The 23,965-nt window shown below is 45.5% G+C and overlaps 1 protein-coding gene across 2 annotated transcripts in view; it reads right to left on the bottom strand.

Annotated features, from left to right (window-relative positions):
* Positions 1-23,965, bottom strand: part of anxa11a (annexin A11a) — a 44,391-nt gene that overhangs the window by 8,111 nt on the left and 12,315 nt on the right. The window contains exons 2-5 of one of the 2 annotated variants that reach the window (XM_084458692.1): positions 3,919-4,157; positions 2,260-2,354; positions 1,403-1,789; positions 1,199-1,286 (exon numbers count right to left, since the gene is read on the bottom strand). In XM_084458692.1, the coding sequence (XP_084314818.1) occupies positions 1,199-1,286; positions 1,403-1,789; positions 2,260-2,354; positions 3,919-4,147 (799 nt within the window). In that variant the 5' untranslated portion in view covers positions 4,148-4,157. The remainder of the gene's footprint in view (positions 1-1,198; positions 1,287-1,402; positions 1,790-2,259; positions 2,355-3,918; positions 4,158-23,965) is intronic. The other variant, XM_084458693.1, reaches the window with a different exon arrangement.

Genomic DNA, 23,965 nt, shown 5'->3' on the forward strand with positions numbered 1-23,965 from the left:
AGTGAGTTATATGTCAAATTTCATATATTTGAGTTATATGTCAAATGTCATATATTTGACATATAACTTACAGAAAGTGAGTTATATGTCAAACCACTGTCAAAACCTGAGAAAAAAGTATATTTCAGCACAGAAACCTCAACACCATATGGAAATATAGCCTATACAATAATATAATATAATATACAGTAGGCTATATAGGCTATATATGTAGGCTAAACATTTCTTAGTCTGATTCTGATTGTATGGCCCAATCCCAATACCCCCCTTAGCCCTAGCCCTTGGCCCTACACCTACATGTTGCGCGTTCACGCGTAGGGTAGTGTGTCCCATTCCTTTTAGCTTCTAGGGCTGGGGGGCATATCGATGGCTAGTGAACGTTCAAACAGCCCTCCAAAACGAGGGTTTTCAGATGCTGACTTGAAACTAAGGGGTAGATGAAAACTCACACAATGCTTTGCGAACCGAGGCAGTGAAACATAGCTGCCGGTGCCGTGAAAAAAACATGGGGAAGAAGCCCAATATCTTCGCAAATAAACATAAAAATTTGTAAAATCTGTGGAAAAGCTTAGTTTAAAGTAGATGCAAAGGAACGTGTCATTGTATATATACGGTATATACTTATACACACATTTCAGAAAAAAATCGCTATTCACAATGTCAACTGCATTATTGTTAGCCTTTAACAGCATTTTGATGTTCCAGTAGGCTACGGTGTAATGTTGAATCTAGTCTAATCATTAGAACTTTGTGTTAACAACTATTTTTGAGTAACAGTTGATTCCATGTCCCATTCATGAAGTCCGAAAAACAATCCAGTAGCATTTTTTCTGCACTTCTCTGCTCATCTGATATCAGTGCATTTCTATGGGCAGGACTAACGTTAACAGCTGATGTGTAAACATGCTTCCTGGCTGTACAATTGATTAATGTGCTTTGTTCTGTCCTGAAATTTGGTCAGATTTGTCACTATAATAATAGTAATCATACTGTAACATCCCAGGGACTCCACAGAAAATCAGGCAACTAATACAATTCTGATTGAAGATGTAGCGAGTGGTGTCCCATTTCTTAGGTAAAGATTACAACCCCTATCCCTTGTGGCTCCGTTCTGAAGGGCCACTACCCAGTCGAGGGCACTCCAAAACTAGGGGCTAGGGCTAGGGGGGAGTATTGGGATTGGGCCTAAGTGACTCACCAAAGCCCTTCATGGCCTTCCTCAGAACCTCCACGTCCCTCAGAGGGTCTGCCCCTGGGTAGTCCTTGATCGTCCCCCTGAAGCCTCTCTGGAAGGACACAATGAGGACATGTCCTCATCAACATCGCCTGACTGTTCTACAATCAACAGTCCAAGTGAAGGCAGACTCAGTTCACATCAGAACCACAGGGGACTGTCTCTTACATTGATGGCAGGGGCCACAGGCATGGCTCCTCCACCGTAGCCTGGCATGGACTGGGGGTTGGGTGATGGGGCTCGCGGGTATCCTGGCATGGACGGGTTAGGAGCAGGTCCTCCTCCGTATCCAGGCATGGAGGGGTTGGGCGATGGTGCCCGGGGGTATCCGGGCATGGAGGGGTTGGGCGATGGTGCCCGGGGGTATCCAGGCTGCTGGCCCGGGTATCCCATCCCTGGACCCTGTGGCTGCGGGTACATGCCATAGGACTGTTGGTTAGGGGAGGGGGCCCCATAGCCCCCAGGCTGGGGGGCAGCGGGGTACCCGCCGGGGGCTTGGGTGAACATGGACGGGTTGGGCGTAAACCCTCCCATTGACGCTGAGATCTGATTGGCCTGTGGTTGGAAGGGAAGATTGGAAAGAAAGAACAAAAAAGCGCAAAGAACCCTGACTGAGACATTCATTTGCAAGCAAAGCAGAATTATTGACAGGAATGAACTATTCATCTGACGGTAGAGAGGATGATGCAACATACAGAATACAGTACAATACATGGAGTTGGAAGGACGACAGGAAAAGAGGTGATGAATAACACGCAACAGACTGTCACATTGTTTTTAGAGGCTCTGACAGTGAGTTCATGCAAGAGAAGTCGAGAGGAAAGTTACATGAAAGCTGCAACAACACTGCAAATGAAAAGACTTACCGTCGAATAATCAGATGTGATTCCCAGTAGCGGCTGAGTTATTCATGCTAACTGGAATATCCAGTCAACCATCCGATTATCTATTGATTTATTTATTATTGTGGATTTACATGCCAGGGATGACTACCTGCCACGAGTAAGGTTTTGTGTGAGTCTTACCATGGTTGGGAGATTGCCCGCGCTGAAGCCAGGGTTCTGCAGATTGTCAAGGCCTATGGAGGGAAAGCCAGCACCAGAACCGCCACCCCAGCTGCCTACAACAGATAACACACACACACACACACACACGCACGCGCACGCACACACACACACACACACACACACACACACACACACACACCACACACACACACACACACACACTGTCTTATAAATGTTGCATGAGAAATCACTAACATATTGTTTATCAAAAAGCTTTTAGAGAGCAAAACTCGCTGTAGAGAACTTTCAACGACTTTGCCATAGGACAGACAGACACAAAGGGAGATTGGCCTACTAGGAATGAGCCATCTCTACAGACGTCCCAGGCTTCGCAGCTCCTACCAGTCAACAGATCCTGTGCTCCAGGCTGACAGAATGTGGGCATTGTGTCAAACACTAGCTGGGCTGTGATGCCATATCCCGGCAGACTAAGCTTGTTTGGACTGGAGCAGGCATTCCCCAAATGAAATCTGAACCTCATGATGCTGCAAGATGGCTCACTTCATTATGAGACGGGCAAGAGTCCATCAGTATCCTTCCATCATTATCCTCTCTGCTGCTCTCATTCCCCCACGCCCTCTCTCTCTCTCTCTCTCTCTCTCTCTCTCCCTCCCTCCTTCTCTCCCTCCCTCCCTCCCTCCCTCTCCCTCCCTCCCTCCCTCCCTCTCTCTCTCTCTCTCCCTCCCTCTCTCTCTCCCTCCCTCTCTCCCTCCCTCTCTCTCTGATGTCGTTGTTGTGTGGGTTCTCTAGCCTGGTGAGACCATCCTGATCTAGCAAGCTTACATTCTGTTTCTCTCCTCATATCAGTCTGCCCTTCCCCCCTATCTCCAACCTTTATTGTGGGCGGGAATACTTGCCCTGACAGACTCCTTTAACCAATCAGCGTAACAAAATGTTTGACAAATTCAGTCGGACGAACGGCAAAAATGTATTTTCCTCCGAGAAACTCTATGTATAACCGACCCTTGTTTTTGTTGAATTGTTATTATTGAGTCTATTTCTGTAATACTATTTCTGCAATAGGGCGGCTGTGGCTCAGGTGGTAGAGCGGGTCGCCCAATGATCGTAGGGTTGGCAGTTCGAATCCCTCCTGTCCACATGCTGAAGTATCCTTGGGCACTGAACCCCAAATTGCTCCCAATGAGCAGGCTAGCACCTTGCATGGCAGCTGCCACCATTGGTGTGTGAATGTGTGTATAAATGGGTGAATGAGAGGCCATTGTAAAGCTCTTGGGATAAAAGTGCAGTCCTTTTACTATTTATTTACTCACTTACGGCTGTGTTTATTCTTCTAACGTTAAGGTTACTGCTCATTGCTTCAGGAGACTGTTTTGCCATGCGAACCACTCAGAGGCTACGTTCTACTGGGCGGCAGAACAGCAGTCAGAACACAGTCCCTGACTGGCCCTGTCAAAACGTCATTTTGAGAATAATCATTGGAGATAGGGGAGAAGTCCAGACTGTTCTGAGGAGGTAATCTGAAAACGAGCTCGTAAGATCAGGATGGTCTCACAAGGCTAGATTCTTTCTCTCCTTCCGGGCCCTCCTCAGCGCCAGACCCTCCTCTCTCTCTCTCTCTCTCTCTCTCTCGTCGGTTCAGCTGAGCGGAGGACTCACCTGCAGGGGGCATGGGGGGGTAGCCCCCGGACTGAGGGGGGTAGCCACCAGGCTGGGGCTGGGGGGGGTACCCTCCTGCCTGAGGGGGGTATCCTCCTGCCTGAGGGGGGTATCCTCCAGCCTGAGGGGGGTAGCCACCAGCCTGGGGAGGGTAGCCGCCTTGCTGAGGGGGGTAGCCACCTGCTTGTGGAGGGTAGCCACCGCCCTGAGGGTATCCAGGATAGCTCATGGTTTCAGACCTAGAGATACGGAAAGATTCAATATTAAACATTAGAAGCGAATGATTGCTACTCTACTACGATCGCCTAATCAATCATTTATTGGTTATAGAACGGGATGTCACCTAAAATAGATGCTGTGCAACCAGAGAGCTGAAGATGCACCCAGGAGTAAACTAGCCCCTCCCCCCACCAGACTTGGTCTGAATTCCCCAGAATGACAAAAGCGATAAGGAATTCTAACAATAAGGAATTTTCCACAATGAAAGACTTGTAAAACCTACATTTTTTAAGGGCTGAATCATTATGTGTGAAAAGTGTTTGTGTGTGTGTGTGTGTGTGTGTGTGTGTGTGTGTGTGTGTGTGTTTTAACATTCATTCTGGGAAATGTGATGTGGCAATTTAATATGAAATAATCCTCTTTGATATACAGCTGTACATTACAGTACTGTAGTTCATCTTTTTTCATTCAACCACTTTAGGTTGGCCGGTCATGAGTCAGAGAGTGAGTGAGTCTGTCAGTCCCCCCATAGTACCAGAACCCACCACAAAAGGGGTGCCTTTCCAATGCATTTTTCCATTGACAATAGGGCTGCACAATTAATCGTGAATTAATCGAAATCGCGATTATGACCTCCGCGAGTAACTAATCGCAAAAGGCCGCAATTAATGTGATTAATAATTTCGCTTTGAATTGAGTGTGCTAGGACTACACGGACAAATCACAGGCGCTTATGCTGTCTGACCAATCACATGCGTTCCCGCTGAGTGCGCTGTGCGCAGCAATTTCAGTACCCGCAGCCGTGAGAAGTGAAAAAATTAGCGAAAACGAGGTCAGTGAGTTAGGGGTGTGCCCGAATACGAATACGGTATTCGGATGAGTACAAATAGTAGCTTTTTTCCTAATAGTAAATTTGTACGAATATTGTAAAAAAATATTCGGGAGGGGGGAGAACAGTCAAATACTGTATGAGCGACCGATACGCGCACGTTCTGTCTGCTTGTTGATATGACACGACGAGGGAGAGAGAGAGACGGAGGCGCACACGCTTGCCATCTCGCACCTGCTGTCTGTCTAGACTCTAGACAACGCAGAGAGGGAGAGAAAGTTTGGAGCGCGCTGATAGTAGGCACTAGGCAGGCAACGAACGTAAGCAGCACCGAGGGCTTTTGTCCCTAGTTAACTGGTTTATTGAGACAGTTATTAGGGCCCGAGCACTGGCGGTGCGAGGCCCTATTGTATTTCGAAGGATTATTCTCCTTATTAGGGCCCGAGCACTGGCGGTGCGAGGCCCTATTGAATTTCGAAGGATTATTAGGGCCCGAGCACTGGCGGTGCGAGGCCCTATTGTATTTCGAAGGATTATTATTATTAGGGCCCGAGCACTGGCGGTGCGAGGCCCTATTGAAATTCGAAAGATTATTATTATTATTCTCCTTCTCCTTCTCCTTCTTCTTCTCCCCAAATAAATGCCTTTTTGGCGGCCTAAACATCGATGAAAACGGATGAAACTTTGCAGATACATCAGGCCCGGTGAAAATCGGATATTTCATTGGTGACGGAAATGGGCGTGGCAAAACGGCTCAAGAGCGCCCCCTGGAAAGTTTAAAATGGCGAGCCCCACCTTTCAGTTTGATGTAGGCGAACGAAAGTCGGTGGGCATATGTATTTCATCGAGCCACACTAAAATGTCTCTTGGAGCTATACCCAACATGCAACAGGAAGTCCGCCATTTTGCTCTTAATGTGCCATTTTGTCCTTGTTTTGACCATTTCCATGCCTCGTACTTCGACGAACTCCTCCTACAGATTTCATCTGATCAACTTCATATCGGGTCAGCTTCATCTTAAGACCTTTGTGATCAAAAGTTATCAAAAAAATTGAGTTTTCACCAAACACCCTTGCCGTGGCGCCCCGCCAAAGTTTGACATTTCGCCATAAAACACGAAGTCCTCATAACTCCTCCATACATTATCTAACTTGTCCGATTTATCTCACGCTTCATGACGGTTCTGTCCTGAACACATCTATGTGTCAGTATTGCGTCATACTTATAGCGCCACCTATTGGTGAAACAGGCAGTCCTCATAACTCCTGCATACATCATCCGATTTGCACCAAATTGCTGACGCTTCATGAAGGTCACCTTCTGAACACATCTATGCGTCGGTATTGAGTTACACTTACAGCGCCACCTACTGGTGAAACAGGAAGTACTCATAACTCCTACATACATTATCCGATTTACTCCAAATTGCTCATGCTTGATGAAGGTCGCATCTTGAACACATCTGTAGGTCAGTATTGCGTCATAGCTACAGCGCCACCTACTGCTTACAGGAAGTCCTCATAACTCCTACATACTTTGTCCGATTTACACAACATTTCTCACGCTTCATCAAGGTACTGTCCTGAACACATCTATGCGTCGGTATTGAGTCACACTTAGAGCGCCACCTACTGGTGACAGGAAGTTTCTGTCAGTACTGGACACCGAAATAGCACACCCTTTAACGGCGCCACACCCCGACCCGCGTGGGGTGCGAGGGCCCGCTCACTGCTGCTCGCAGCACTAGTTGGGGGCCAAGCAGCGAAGCGCTAAGCGCTGGCACCCATTGTTCTTGTACCTTTTCTTATTATTATTATTATTATTATTCTGCCATTGGAGTCTATGGCAGCCCATAGAACCGTATGGTAAAAAGTTGGGAAAATTGGCACACTCATTCATGACAGTCCCCAAAGTCTTCTCACCAAGACCCATGTCCACAGCTTGAACGCTCTAGCGCCACCAACCTGTCAAAGTTGGAGGTGCATTTGTGCATGCAACTTTTGACCTGTAAGCCTGATTTTCAAAAACGAGGCAGCGTTGGATTCCTTCGCTCAAGCCAAGTTCAACGCACCCTATGACATCATTTTCCACCATATTTGATTTCCCGCCATATTGGATTTAGTGTAAAACACTCAAAATGTATCTCCTCCTAGGTTTTTTCACCAATCTGCACCACACGCAGTATACACAATCTATAGACCGATGTCCACAAAAGTCTTACAGATATTTTTGATTGTCCATTGCGTTCCCTCGTGACAGCCAATCAAAATTGGCCGAAAAGCTGCAAAACAGGAACTGGGGTCATATCTCAGTAATGTTTTAATCTATCAAAACCACATTTGGCACACTCATCCGGGACACACCCATGACATCTGTCACCAAGCCTTATGTTGACATCTCGTGCACTCTAGCGCCACCAGCGTGTCAAAGTTGGAGTTGCGTTTATGCCAGTAACTTTTGAACTGTATGTCCAATCTTCAAAATGATGGTAGCAATGGATTCCCTGGCTCATGCCGAGTTCAAAACACCCCATGGTTTCATTATTACTTCATTTGTTTGATTGCAGAATGAAAGAAACACTTTTTGTCCTCTGCACAATTTCACCAGTTTCAGAGGTTTTTGGAAAAAGTCACACATTTTCTAAACTGCCATCCCTCTTCTAATTCTCACAGCTCATACACATTTTATATATCAAAACGTTCACACGACTCTTGGGATTCATAAAATCAAAAAAGCTAAGCTCTTCGATGTATATTTTTCACTCTGGGACAGTTCGAATAATGACTCCCCCCCCTCCATTGAAATCAATGGAGCCACGCTCTAGAAAATCTCTCTTCGCTCTAGAATCTCTTACTGTTTCTAACTCTTCACCTCTCCTACACTTCTGAAGACCGAAGGACATTTTATACATGGAAATGTTCGCGTGATTGTCTGGATTCTGAAGAAGTAAATAGTTGAGCTATGCTATGTATACTTTTCGCTGTGTGCCAATTTAAACAACGACACCCCCCCCTCTCACTCTACCGAGAGGAAGCAACCCTGCCAGGTGATATTAATTAAGTGCTCAGGACTCAGACTCACGGGGTTAGGGAAGGCTCACATGCCTTGTGGACTAGGGTGGTTCACTTTCGCAACATCCTGCGTAGCACAGTGGTTAGCGTGTCGGCCTTGCAAGCAGCAGGTAAAGAGATCGAATCCTGTTCAACCATGTCTGGCTTTTGACATGTTTTGCTTGTTGTCTTTGATGCGCTGGTCGTGCGTCCCGCTTGGCCCCCACATCGCTGCTTGCAGCTATATTTAGGGCCCGAGCACTGGCGGTGCGAGGCCCTATTGAATTTCGAAGGATTATTATTATTCTACCTTCTTGTTAGGGCCCGAGCACTGGCGGTGCGAGGCCCTATTGAAACTCGAAGGATTATTATTATTATTCTTCTTCTCCTTCTCCTTCTTCTCCTTTACTCCAAACAAATGCCTTTTAGGCGGCATGAACATCGATGAAAACGGATGAAACTTTGCAGATACGTCAGTCCCGGTGAAAAATTTGATAATTCATGGGTGACGGAAATGGGCGTGGCAAAACGGCTCAAGAGCGCCCCCTGGAAAATCTAAAATGGCGAGCCCCACCTTTCAGTTTGATGTAGGCGAACGAAATTCGGAGGGCATATGTAGTTCATCGAGACGCACTAAAATGTCTCTTGGAGCTATACCCAACATGCAACAGGAAGGCCGCCATTTTGCTTTTAATGTGCCATTTTGTCCTTGTTTTGACCATTTCCATGCCTCGTACTTCGACGAACTCCTCCTACAGATTTCATCCGATCAACTTCATATCGGGTCAGCTTCATCTTAAGGCCTTTCTGATCAAAAGTTATCAAAAAAATGGAGTTTTCACCAAACACCCTTGCCGTGGCGCCCCGCCAAAGTTTGACATTTCGCCATAAAACACGAAGTCCTCAGAACTCCTCCATACATTATCCAATTTTTCCGATATATCTCACGCTTCATGACGGTTCTGTCCTGAACACATCTATGTGTCAGTATTGCGTCATACTTATAGCGCCACCTATTGGTGAAACAGGAAGTCCTCATAACTCCTCCATACATTATCCAATTCGTCCGATATATCTCACGCTTCATGACGGTTCTGTCCTGAACACATCTATGTGTCAGTATTGCGTCATACTTATAGCGCCACCTATTGGTGAAACAGGAAGTCCTCATAACTCCTCCATACATTATCCAATTTGTCCGATATATCTCACGCTTCATGACGGTTCTGTCCTGAACACATCTATGTGTCAGTATTGCGTCATACTTATAGCGCCACCTATTGGTGAAACAGGAAGTCCTCATAACTCCTCCATACATTATCCAATTTGTCCGATATATCTCACGCTTCATGACGGTTCTGTCCTGAACACATCTATGTGTCAGTATTGCGTCATACTTATAGCCCCACCTATTGGTGAAACAGGAAGTCCTCATAACTCCTCCATACATTATCCAATTTGTCCGATATATCTCACGCTTCATGACGGTTCTGTCCTGAACACATCTATGTGTCAGTATTGCGTCATACTTATAGCGCCACCTATTGGTGAAACAGGAAGTCCTCATAACTCCTCCATACATTATCCAATTTGTCCGATATATCTCACGCTTCATGACGGTTCTGTCCTGAACACATCTGTGTGTCAGTATTGCGTCATACTTATAGCGCCACCTATTGGTGAAACGGGAAGTCCTCATAACTCCTGCATACATCATCCGATTTGCACCAAATTGCTGACGCTTCATGAAGGTGACATTCTGAACACATCTATGCGTCGGTATTGAGTCACACTTACAGCGCCACCTACTGGTGAAACAGGAAGTACTCATAACTCCTACATACATTATTCGATTTACTCCAAATTGCTCAGGGTTGATGAAGGTCGCGTCCTGAACACATCTGTAGGTCAGTATTGAGTCATACTTACAGCGCCACCTATAGGTTAAGCAGGATGTCATCATAACTACTACATACATTGTCCGATTTACACAACATTTCTCACGCTTCATCAAGGTACCGTCCTGAACACATCTATGCATTGGTATTGAGTCACGCTTAGAGTGCCACCTACTGGTGACAGGAAGTTTCTCTCAGTACTGGACACCGAAATAGCACAGCCTTTAACGGCGCCACACCCCGACTTGCGTGGGGTGCGAGGGCCCGCTCAATGCTGCTCGCAGCCCTAGTTCTTCTTGTTCTTCTCCCCAAACAAATGCCTTTTTGGCGGCCTGAACATCGATGAAAACGGATGAAACTTTGCAGATACGTCAGTCCCGGTGAAAAATTTGATAATTCATGGGTGACGGAACTGGGCGTGGCAAAACGGCTCAAGAGCGCCCCCTGGAAAATTTAAAATGGCGAGCCCCACCTTTCAGTTTGATGTAGGGGAAAGAAATTCGGAGGGCACATGTATTTCATCGAGACACACTAAAATGTCTCTTGGAGCTATACCCAACATGCAACAGGAAGTCCGCCATTTTGCTTTTAATGTGCCATTTTGTCCTTGTTTTGACCATTTCCATGCCTCGTACTTCGACGAACTCCTCCTACAGATTTCATCCGATCAACTTCATATCGGGTCAGCTTCATCTTAAGGCCTTTCTGATCAAAAGTTATCAAAAAAATGGAGTTTTCACCAAACACCCTTGCCGTGGCGCCCCGCCAAAGTTTGACATTTCGCCATAAAACACGAAGTCCTCAGAACTCCTCCATACATTATCCAATTTTTCCGATATATCTCACGCTTCATGACGGTTCTGTCCTGAACACATCTATGTGTCAGTATTGCGTCATACTTATAGCGCCACCTATTGGTGAAACAGGAAGTCCTCATAACTCCTCCATACATTATCCAATTCGTCCGATATATCTCACGCTTCATGACGGTTCTGTCCTGAACACATCTATGTGTCAGTATTGCGTCATACTTATAGCGCCACCTATTGGTGAAACAGGAAGTCCTCATAACTCCTCCATACATTATCCAATTTGTCCGATATATCTCACGCTTCATGACGGTTCTGTCCTGAACACATCTATGTGTCAGTATTGCGTCATACTTATAGCGCCACCTATTGGTGAAACAGGAAGTCCTCATAACTCCTCCATACATTATCCAATTTGTCCGATATATCTCACGCTTCATGACGGTTCTGTCCTGAACACATCTATGTGTCAGTATTGCGTCATACTTATAGCCCCACCTATTGGTGAAACAGGAAGTCCTCATAACTCCTCCATACATTATCCAATTTGTCCGATATATCTCACGCTTCATGACGGTTCTGTCCTGAACACATCTATGTGTCAGTATTGCGTCATACTTATAGCGCCACCTATTGGTGAAACAGGAAGTCCTCATAACTCCTCCATACATTATCCAATTTGTCCGATATATCTCACGCTTCATGACGGTTCTGTCCTGAACACATCTGTGTGTCAGTATTGCGTCATACTTATAGCGCCACCTATTGGTGAAACGGGAAGTCCTCATAACTCCTGCATACATCATCCGATTTGCACCAAATTGCTGACGCTTCATGAAGGTGACATTCTGAACACATCTATGCGTCGGTATTGAGTCACACTTACAGCGCCACCTACTGGTGAAACAGGAAGTACTCATAACTCCTACATACATTATTCGATTTACTCCAAATTGCTCAGGGTTGATGAAGGTCGCGTCCTGAACACATCTGTAGGTCAGTATTGAGTCATACTTACAGCGCCACCTATAGGTTAAGCAGGATGTCATCATAACTACTACATACATTGTCCGATTTACACAACATTTCTCACGCTTCATCAAGGTACCGTCCTGAACACATCTATGCATTGGTATTGAGTCACGCTTAGAGTGCCACCTACTGGTGACAGGAAGTTTCTCTCAGTACTGGACACCGAAATAGCACAGCCTTTAACGGCGCCACACCCCGACTTGCGTGGGGTGCGAGGGCCCGCTCAATGCTGCTCGCAGCCCTAGTTCTTCTTGTTCTTCTCCCCAAACAAATGCCTTTTTGGCGGCCTGAACATCGATGAAAACGGATGAAACTTTGCAGATACGTCAGTCCCGGTGAAAAATTTGATAATTCATGGGTGACGGAACTGGGCGTGGCAAAACGGCTCAAGAGCGCCCCCTGGAAAATTTAAAATGGCGAGCCCCACCTTTCAGTTTGATGTAGGGGAAAGAAATTCGGAGGGCACATGTATTTCATCGAGACACACTAAAATGTCTCTTGGAGCTATACCCAACATGCAACAGGAAGTCCGCCATTTTGCTTTTAATGTGCCATTTTGTCCTTGTTTTGACCATTTCCATGCCTCGTACTTCGACGAACTCCTCCTACAGATTTCATCCGATCAACTTCATATCGGGTCAGCTTCATCTTAAGACCTTTGTGATCAAAAGTTATCAAAAAAATTGAGTTTTCACCAAACACCCTTGCTGCGGCGCCCCGCCAAAGTTTGACATTTCGCCATAAAACACGATGTCCTCATAACTCCTCCATACATTATCCGATTTGTCCGATATATCTCACGCTTCATGACGGTTGTGTCCTGAACACATCTATGGGTCAGTATTGCGTCATACTTATAGCGCCACCTATTGGTGAAACAGGAAGTCCTCATAACTCCTCCATACATTATCGGATTTGTCCGATATATCTCACGCTTCATGACGGTTGTGTCCTGAACACATCTATGGGTCAGTATTGCATCATACTTATAGCGCCACCTATTGGTGAAACAGGAAGTCCTCATAACTCCTCCATACATTATCGGATTTGTCCGATATATCTCACGCTTCATGACGGTTCTGTCCTGAACACATCTATGTGTCAGTATTGCGTCATACTTATAGCGCCACCTATTGGTGAAACAGGAAGTCCTCATAACTCCTCCATACATTATCCAATTTGTCCGATATATCTCACGCTTCATGACGGTTCTGTCCTGAACACATCTATGTGTCAGTATTGCGTCATACGTATAGCGCCACCTATTGGTGAAACAGGAAGTCCTCATAACTCCTGCATACATCATCCGATTTGCACCAAATTGCTGATGCTTCATGAAGGTGGCCTTCTGAACCCATCTATGTGTCGGTATTGAGTCACACTTACAGCGCCACCTACTGGTGAAACAGGAAGTCCTCATAACTCCTACATACTTTGTCCGATTTACACAACATTTCTCACGCTTCATCAAGGTACTGTCCTGAACACATCTATGCGTCGGTATTGAGTCACGCTTAGAGCGCCACCTACTGGTGACAGGAAGTTTCTGTCAGTACTGGACACCGAAATAGCACACCCTTTAACGGCGCCACACCCCGACCCGCGTGGGGTGCGAGGGCCCGCTCACTGCTGCTCGCAGCACTAGTTCTCCTTGTTAGGGCCCGAGCACTGGCGGTGCGAGGCCCTATTGAAATTCGAAAGATTATTATTATTATTCTCCTTCTCCTTCTCCTTCTTCTTCTCCCCAAACAAATGCCTTTTTGGCGGCCTAAACATCGATGAAAACGGATGAAACTTTGCAGATACATCAGTCCCGGTGAAAATCGGATATTTCATTGGTGACGGAAATGGGCGTGGCAAAACGGCTCAAGAGCGCCCCCTGGAAAGTTTAAAATGGCGAGCCCCACCTTTCAGTTTGATGTAGGCGAACGAAAGTCGGTGGGCATATGTATTTCATCGAGCCACACTAAAATGTCTCTTGGAGCTATACCCAACATGCAACAGGAAGTCCGCCATTTTGCTCTTAATGTGCCATTTTGTCCTTGTTTTGACCATTTCCATGCCTCGTACTTCGACGAACTCCTCCTACAGATTTCATCTGATCAACTTCATATCGGGTCAGCTTCATCTTAAGACCTTTGTGATCAAAAGTTATCAAAAAAATTGAGTTTTCACCAAACACCCTTGCCGTGGCGCCCCGCCAAAGTTTGACATTTCGCCATAAAACACGAAGTCCTCATAACTCCTCCATACATTATCTAATTTGTCCGATATATCTCACGCTTCATGACGGTTCTGTCCTGAACACATCTATGTGTCAGTATTGCGTCATACTTATAGCGCCACCTATTGGTGAAACAGGAAGTCCTCATAACTCCTCCATACATTATCCAATTTGTCCGATATATCTCACGCTTCATGACGGTTCTGTCCTGAACACATCTATGTGTCAGTATTGCGTCATACTTATAGCGCCACCTATTGGTGAAACAGGAAGTCCTCATAACTCCTCCATACATTATCCAATTTGTCCGATATATCTCACGCTTCATGACGGTTCTGTCCTGAACACATCTATGTGAATGTTTTGCATCATACTTATAGCGCCACCTATTGGTGAAACAGGAAGTCCTCATAACTCCTGCATACATCATACGATTTGCACCAAATTGCTGACGCTTCATGAAGGTCACCTTCTGAACATATCTATGCGTCGGTATTGAGTTACACTTACAGCGCCACCTACTGGTGAAACAGGAAGTACTCATAACTCCTACATACATTATCCGATTTACTCCAAATTGCTCATGCTTGATGAAGGTCGCATCTTGAACACATCTGTAGGTCAGTATTGCGTCATACCTACAGCGCCACCTACTGCTTACAGGAAGTCCTCATAACTCCTACATACTTTGTCCGATTTACACAACATTTCTCACGCTTCATCAAGGTACTGTCCTGAACACATCTATGCGTCGGTATTGAGTCACGCTTAGAGCGCCACCTACTGGTGACAGGAAGTTTCTGTCAGTACTGGACACCGAAATAGCACACCCTTTAACGGCGCCACACCCCGACCCGCGTGGGGTGCGAGGGCCCGCTCACTGCTGCTCGCAGCACTAGTTAGGGCCCGAGCACTGGCGGTGCGAGGCCCTATTGTATTTCGAAGGATTATTATTATTATTCTCCTTCTTTACTCCAAACAAATGCCTTTTAGGCGGCCTGAACATCGATGAAAACGGATGAAACTTTGCAGATACGTCAGTCCCGGTGAAAAATTTGATAATTCATGGGTGACGGAAATGGGCGTGGCAAAACGGCTCAAGAGCGCCCCCTGGAAAGTTTAAAATGGCGAGCCCCACCTTTCAGTTTGATGTAGGCGAACGAAATTCGGTGGGCATATGTATTTCATCGAGCCACACTAAAATGTCTCTTGGAGCTATACCCAACATGCAACAGAAAGTCCGCCATTTTGCTTTTAATGTGCCATTTTGTCCTTGTTTTGACCATTTCCATGCCTCGTACTTCAACGAACTCCTCCTACAGATTTCATCCGATCAACTTCATATCGGGTCAGCTTCATCTTAAGACCTTTGTGATCAAAAGTTATCAAAAAAATTGAGTTTTCACCAAACACCCTTGCCGTGGCGCCCCGCCAAAGTTTGACATTTCGCCATAAAACACGAAGTCCTCATAACTCCTCCATACATTATCCAATTTGTCCGATATATCTCACGCTTCATGACGGTTCTGTCCTGAACACATCTATGTGTCAGTATTGCGTCATACTTATAGCGCCACCTATTGGTGAAACAGGAAGTCCTCATAACTCCTCCATACATTATCCAATTTGTCCGATATATCTCACGCTTCATGACGGTTCTGTCCTGAACACATCTATGTGTCAGTATTGCGTCATACTTATAGCGCCACCTATTGGTGAAACAGGAAGTCCTCATAACTCCTGCATACATTATCCAATTTGTCCGATATATCTCACGCTTCATGACGGTTCTGTCCTGAACACATCTATGTGTCAGTATTGCATCATACTTATAGCACCACCTATCGGTGAAACAGGAAGTCCTCATAACTCCTACATACGTTATCCAATTTACTCAACATTTCTCACGCTTCATCAAGGTACCGTCCTGAACACATCTATGCTTCGGTATTGAGTCACGCTTAGAGCGCCACCTACTGGTGACAGAAAGTTTCTCTCAGTACTGCACACCGAAATAGCACACCCTTTAACGGCGCCACACCCCGACACGCATGGGGTGCGAGGGCCCGCTCACTGCTGCTCGTTCTTCTTGTTCTTCTCCCCAAACAAATGCCTTTTTGGCGGCCTAAACATCGATGAAAACGGATGAAACTTTGCAGATACGTCCGTCCCGGTGAAAAATTTGATAATTCATGGGTGACGGAAATGGGCGTGGCAAAACGGCTCAAGAGCGCCCCCTGGAAAGTTTAAAATGGCGAGCCCCACCTTTCAGTTTGATGTAGGCGAACGAAATTCGGAGGGCATATGTATTTCATCGAGACACACTAAAATGTCTCTTGAAACTATACCCAACATGCAACAGGAAGTCCGCCATTTTGCTCTTAATGTGCCATTTTGTCCTTGTTTTGACCATTTCCATGCCTCGTACTTCGACGAACTCCTCCTACAGATTTCATCCGATCAACTTCATATCGGGTCAGCTTCATCTTAAGACCTTTGTGATCAAAAGTTATCAAAAAAATTGAGTTTTCACCAAACACCCTTGCCGTGGCGCCCCGCCAAAGTTTGACATTTCGCCATAAAACACGAAGTCCTCATAACTCCTCCATACATTATCCAATTTGTCCGATATATCTCACGCTTCATGACGGTTCTGTCCTGAACACATCTATGTGTCAGTATTGCGTCATACTTATAGCGCCACCTATTGGTGAAACAGGAAGTCCTCATAACTCCTCCATACATTATCCGATTTGTCCGATATATCTCACGCTTCATGACGGTTCTGTCCTGAACACATCTATGTGTCAGTATTGCGTCATACTTATAGCGCCACCTATTGGTGAAACAGGAAGTCCTCATAACTCCTCCATACATTATCCGATTTGTCCGATATATCTCACGCTTCATGACGGTTCTGTCCTGAACACATCTATGTGTCAGTATTGCGTCATACTTATAGCGCCACCTATTGGTGAAACAGGAAGTCCTCATAACTCCTCCATACATTATCCAATTTGTCCGATATATCTCACGCTTCATGACGGTTCTGTCCTGAACACATCTATGTTTCAGTATTGCGTCATACTTATAGCGCCACCTATTGGTGAAACAGGAAGTCCTCATAACTCCTCCATACATTATCCGATTTGTCCGATATATCTCACGCTTCATGACGGTTCTGTCCTGAACACATCTATGTGTCAGTATTGCGTCATACTTATAGCGCCACCTATTGGTGAAACAGGAAGTCCTCATAACTCCTCCATACATTATCCAATTTGTCCGATATATCTCACGCTTCATGACGGTTCTGTCCTGAACACATCTATGTGTCAGTATTGCGTCATACTTATAGCGCCACCTATTGGTGAAACAGGAAGTCCTCATAACTCCTCCATACATTATCCAATTTGTCCGATATATCTCACGCTTCATGACGATTCTGTCCTGAACACATCTATGTTTCAGTATTGCGTCATACTTATAGCGCCACCTATTGGTGAAACAGGAAGTCCTCATAACTCCTCCATACATTATCCAATTTGTCCGATATAGCTCACGCTTCATGAAGGTTCTGTCCTGAACACAACTATGTGTCAGTATTGCGTCATACTTATAGCGCCACCTATTGGTGAAACAGGAAGTCCTCATAACTCCTCCATACATTATCCGATTCATCCGATATATCTCACGCTTCATGACGGTTCTGTCCTGAACACATCTATGTGTCAGTATTGCATCATACTTATAGCGCCACCTATTGGTGAAACAGGAAGTCCTCATAACTCCTACATACATTATCCAATTCGTCCGATATATCTCAAGCTTCATGAAGGTTCTGTCCTGAACACATCTATGTGTCAGTATTGCGTCATACTTATAGCGCCACCTATTGGTGAAACAGGAAGTCCTCATAACTCCTACATACATTATCCAATTCGTCCGATATATCTCACGCTTCATGAAGGTTCTGTCCTGAACACATCTATGTGTCAGTATTGCGTCATACTTATAGCGCCACCTATTGGTGAAACAGGAAGTCCTCATAACTCCTACATACATTATCCAATTCGTCCGATATATCTCACGCTTCATGAAGGTTCTGTCCTGAACACATCTATGTGTCAGTATTGCGTCATACTTATAGCGCCACCTATTGGTGAAACAGGAAGTCCTCATAACTACTACATACATTATCCAATTTTTCCGATATATCTCACGCTTCATGACGGTTCGGTCCTGAACAGATCTATGTGTCCGTATTGTGTCATACTTATAGCGCCACCTATTGGTGAAACAGGAAGTCCTCATAACTCCTGCATACATCATCCGATTTGCACCAAATTGCTGACGATTCGTGAAGGTCACCTTCTGAACACATCTTTGCATCGGTATTGAGTCACACTTACAGCGCCGCCTACAGGTCAAGCAGGAAGTCCTCATAACTCCTACATACGTTATTCCATTTACTCAACATGTCTCACGCTTCATCAAGGTACCGTCCTGAACACATCTATGCTTCGGTATTGAGTCACGCTTAGAGCGCCACCTACTAGTGACAGGAAGTTTCTCTCAGTACTGCACACCGAAATAGCACACCCTTTAACGGCGCCACACCCCGACACGCGTGGGGTGCGAGGGCCCGCTCACTGCTGCTCGCAGCCCTAGTTATTATTCTACCTTCTCCTTCTTCCAAAACAAATGCCTTTTTGGCGGCCTAAACATCGATGAAAACGGATAAAACTTTGCAGATACGTCAGTCCCGGTGAAAAATTTGATAATTCATGGGTGAGGGAAATGGGCGTGGCAAAACGGCTCAAGAGCGCCCCCTGGAAAATTTAAAATGGTGAGCCCCACCTTTCGGTTTGATGTAGGCGAACGAAATTCGGTGGGCATATGTATTTCATCGAGCCACACTAAAATGTCTCTTGGAGCTGTACCCAACATGCAACAGGAAGGCCGCCATTTTGCTTTTAATGTGCCATTTTGTCCTTGTTTTGACCATTTCCATGCCTCGTACTTCGACGAACTCCTCCTACAGATTTCATCCGATCAACTTCATATCGGGTCAGCTTCATCTTAAGACCTTTGTGATCAAAAGTTATCAAAAAAATTGAGTTTTCACCAAACACCCTTGCCGTGGCGCCCCGCCAAAGTTTGACATTTCGCAATAAAACACGAAGTCCTCATAACTTCTCCATACATTATCCGATTTGTCCGATATATCTCACGCTTCATGACGGTTCTGTCCTGAACACATCTATGTGTCAGTATTGCGTCATACTTATAGCGCCACCTATTGGTGAAACAGGAAGTCCTCATAACTCCTCCATACATTATCCAATTTGTCCGATATATCTCACGCTTCATGACGGTTCTGTCCTGAACACATCTATGTGTCAGTATTGCGTCATACTTATAGCGCCACCTATTGGTGAAACAGGAAGTCCTCATAACTCCTCCATACATTATCCAATTTGTCCGATATTTCTCACGCTTCATGACGGTTCTGTCCTGAACACATCTATGTGTCAGTATTGCGTCATACTTATAGCGCCACCTATTGGTGAAACAGGAAGTCCTCATATTTCCTACATACATTATCCGATTTGTCCGATATTTCTCACGCTTCATGACGGTTCTGTCCTGAACACATCTATGTGTCAGTATTGAGTCATACTTATAGCGCCACCTATTGGTGAAACAGGAAGTCCTCATAACTCCTCCATACATTATCCAATTCGTCCGATATATCTCACGCTTCATGAAGGTTCTGTCCTGAACACATCTATGTGTCAGTATTGCGTCATACTTATAGCGCCACCTATTGGTGAAACAGTATGTCCTCATAACTCCTCCATACATTATCCAATTTGTCCTATATATCTCACGCTTCATGACGGTTCTGTCCCGAACACATCTATGTGTCAGTATTGCGTCATACTTATAGCGCCACCTATTGGTGAAACAGGAAGTCCTCATAACTCCTCCATACATTATCCAATTCGTCCGATATATCTCACGCTTCATGACGGTTCTGTCCTGAACCCATCTATGTGTCAGTATTGTGTCATACTTATAGCGCCACCTATTGGTGAAACAGGAAGTCCTCATAACTCCTGCATACATCATCCGATTTGCACCAAATTGCTGACGCTTCATGAAGGTCACCTTCTGAACACATCTATGCGTCGGTATTGAGTTACACTTACAGCGCCACCTACTGGTGAAACAGGAAATACTCATAACTCCTACATACATTATCCAATTTACTCCAAATTGCTCATGCTTGATGAAGGTCGCATCTTGAACACATCTGTAGGTCAGTATTGCGTCATACCTACAGCGCCACCTACTGCTTACAGGAAGTCCTCATAACTCCTACATACTTTGTCCGATTTACACAACATTTCTCACGCTTCATCAAGGTACCGTCCTGAACACATCTATGCGTCGGTATTGAGTCACGCTTAGAGCGCCACCTACTGGTGACAGGAAGTTTCTGTCAGTACTGGACACCGAAATAGCACACCCTTTAACGGCGCCACACCCCGACCCGCGTGGGGTGCGAGGGCCCGCTCACTGCTGCTCGCAGCCCTAGTTATTAGGGCCCGAGCACTGGCGGTGCGAGGCCCTATTGAAACTCGAAGGATTATTATTATTCTTCTCCTTCTCCTTCTTCTTCTCCTTTACTCCAAACAAATGCCTTTTAGGCGGCCTGAACATCGATGAAAACGGATGAAACTTTGCAGATACGTCAGTCCCGGTGAAAAATTTGATAATTCATGGGTGACGGAAATGGGCGTGGCAAAACGGCTCAAGAGCGCCCCCTGGAAAGTTTAAAATGGCGAGCCCCACCTTTCAGTTTGATGTAGGCTAACGAAATTCGGTGGGCATATGTATTTCATCGAGCCACACTTAAATGTCTCTTGGAGCTATACCCAACATGCAACAGGAAGTCCGCCATTTTGCTCTTAATGTGCCATTTTGTCCTTGTTTTGACCATTTCCATGCCTCGTACTTCGACGAACTCCTCCTCCAGATTTCATCCGATCAACTTCATATCGGGTCAGCTTCATCTTAAGACCTTTGTGATCAAAAGTTATCAAAAAAATTGAGTTTTCACCAAACACCCTTGCCGTGGCGCCCTGCCAAAGTTTGACATTTCGCCATAAAACACGAAGTCCTCATAACTCCTCCATACATTATCCAATTTGTCCGATATATCTCACGCTTCATGACGGTTCTGTCCTGAACACATCTATGTGTCAGTATTGCGTCATACTTATAGCGCCACCTATTGGTGAAACAGGAAGTCCTCATAACTCCTCCATACATTATCCAATTTGTCCGATATATCTCACGCTTCATGACGGTTCTGTCCTGAACACATCTATGTGTCAGTATTGCGTCATACTTATAGCGCCACCTATTGGTGAAACAGGAAGTCCTCATAACTCCTCCATACATTATCCAATTTGTCCGATATATCTCACGCTTCATGACGGTTCTGTCCTGAACACATCTATGTGTCAGTATTGCGTCATACGTATAGCGCCACCTATTGGTGAAACAGGAAGTCCTCATAACTCCTGCATACATCATCCGATTTGCACCAAATTGCTGATGCTTCATGAAGGTGGCCTTCTGAACCCATCTATGTGTCGGTATTGAGTCACACTTACAGCGCCACCTACTGGTGAAACAGGAAGTCCTCATAACTCCTACATACTTTGTCCGATTTACACAACATTTCTCACGCTTCATCAAGGTACTGTCCTGAACACATCTATGCGTCGGTATTGAGTCACGCTTAGAGCGCTACCTACTGGTGACAGGAAGTTTCTGTCAGTACTGGACACCGAAATAGCACACCCTTTAACGGCGCCACACCCCGACCCGCGTGGGGTGCGAGGGCCCGCTCACTGCTGCTCGCAGCACTAGTTAGGGCCCGAGCACTGGCGGTGCGAGGCCCTATTGTATTTCGAAGGATTATTAGGGCCCGAGCACTGGCGGTGCGAGGCCCTATTGAAACTCGAAGGATTATTATTATTATTATTATTCTACCTTCTCCTTCTTCCAAAACAAATGCCTTTTTGGCGGCCTAAACATCGATGAAAACGGATGAAACTTTGCAGATACGTCAGTCCCGGTGAAAAATTTGATAATTCATGGGTGACGGAAATGGGCGTGGCAAAACGGCTCAAGAGCGCCCCCTGGAAAGTTTCAAATGGCGAGCCCCACCTTTCAGTTTGATGTAGGCGAACGAAATTCAGAGGGCATATGTATTTCATCGAGCCACACTAAAATGTCTCTTAGAGCTGTACCCAACATGCAACAGGAAGGCCGCCATTTTGCTTTTAATGTGCCATTTTGTCCTTGTTTTGACCATTTCCATGCCTCGTATTTCAACGAACTCCTCCTACAGATTTCATCCGATCAACTTCATACTCGGTCAGCTTCATCGTAAGCCCTTTGTGATCAAAAGTTATCAAGAAAATTGAGTTTTCACCAAACACCCTTGCCGTGGCGCCCGCCAAAGTTTGACATTTCGCCATAAAACACGATGTCCTCATAACTTCTCCATACATTATCCGATTTGTCCGATATATCTCACGCTTCATGACGGTTCTGTCCTGAACACATCTATGTGTCAGTATTGCGTCATACTTATAGCGCCACCTATTGGTGAAACAGGAAGTCCTCATAACTCCTCCATACATTATCCAATTTGTCCGATATAGCTCACGCTTCATGACGGTTCTGTCCTGAACACATCTATGTGTCAGTATTGCGTCATACGTATAGCGCCACCTATTGGTGAAACAGGAAGTCCCCATAACTCCTCCATACATTATCGGATTTGTCCGATATATCTCACGCTTCATGACGGTTCTGTCCTGAACACATCTATGTGTCAGTATTGCATCATACTTATAGCGCCACCTATTGGTGAAACAGGAAGTCCTCATAACTCCTCCATACATTATCCGATTTGTCCGATTTATCTCACGCTTCATGACGGTTCTGTCCTGAACACATCTATGTGTCAGTATTGCATCATACTTATAGCGCCACCTATTGGTGAAACAGGAAGTCCTCATAACTCCTGCATACATCATCCGATTTGCACCAAATTGCTGACGCTTCATGAAGGTCACCTTCTGAACACATCTATGCGTCGGTATTGAGTAACACTTACAGCGCCACCTACTGGTGAAACAGGAAGTACTCATAACTCCTACATACATTATCCGATTTACTCCAAATTGCTCATGCTTGATGAAGGTCGCATCTTGAACACATCTGTAGGTCAGTATTGCGTCATACTTACAGCGCCACCTACTGCTTACAGGAAGTCCTCATAACTCCTACATACTTTGTCCGATTTACACAACATTTCTCACACTTCATCAAGGTACTGTCCTGAACACATCTATGCGTCGGTATTGAGTCACGCTTAGAGCGCCACCTACTGGTGACAGGAAGTTTCTGTCAGTACTGGACACCGAAATAGCACACCCTTTAACGGCGCCACACCCCGACCCGCGTGGGGTGCGAGGGCCCGCTCACTGCTGCTCGCAGCACTAGTTATTATTATTCTTCTCCTCCTTCTTCCAAAACAAATGCATTTTTGGCGGCCTAAACATCGATGAAAACGGATGAAACTTTGCAGATACGTCAGTCCCGGTGAAAAATGTGATAATTCATGGGTGACGGAAATGGGCGTGGCAAAACGGCTCAAGAGCGCCCCCTGGAAAATTTAAAATGGCGAGCCCCACCTTTCAGTTTGATGTAGGGGAACGAAATTCGGAGGGCACATGTATTTCATCGAGACACACTAAAATGTCTCTTGGAGCTATACCCAACATGCAACAGGAAGTCCGCCATTTTGCTCTTAATGTGCCATTTTGTCCTTGTTTTGACCATTTCCATGCCTCGTACTTCGACGAACTCCTCCTACAGATTTCATCCGATCAACT

This window comes from Borostomias antarcticus, assembly GCF_949987555.1.
Source record: "Borostomias antarcticus genome assembly, chromosome: 2".
Taxonomy (NCBI): domain Eukaryota; kingdom Metazoa; phylum Chordata; class Actinopteri; order Stomiiformes; family Stomiidae; genus Borostomias; species Borostomias antarcticus.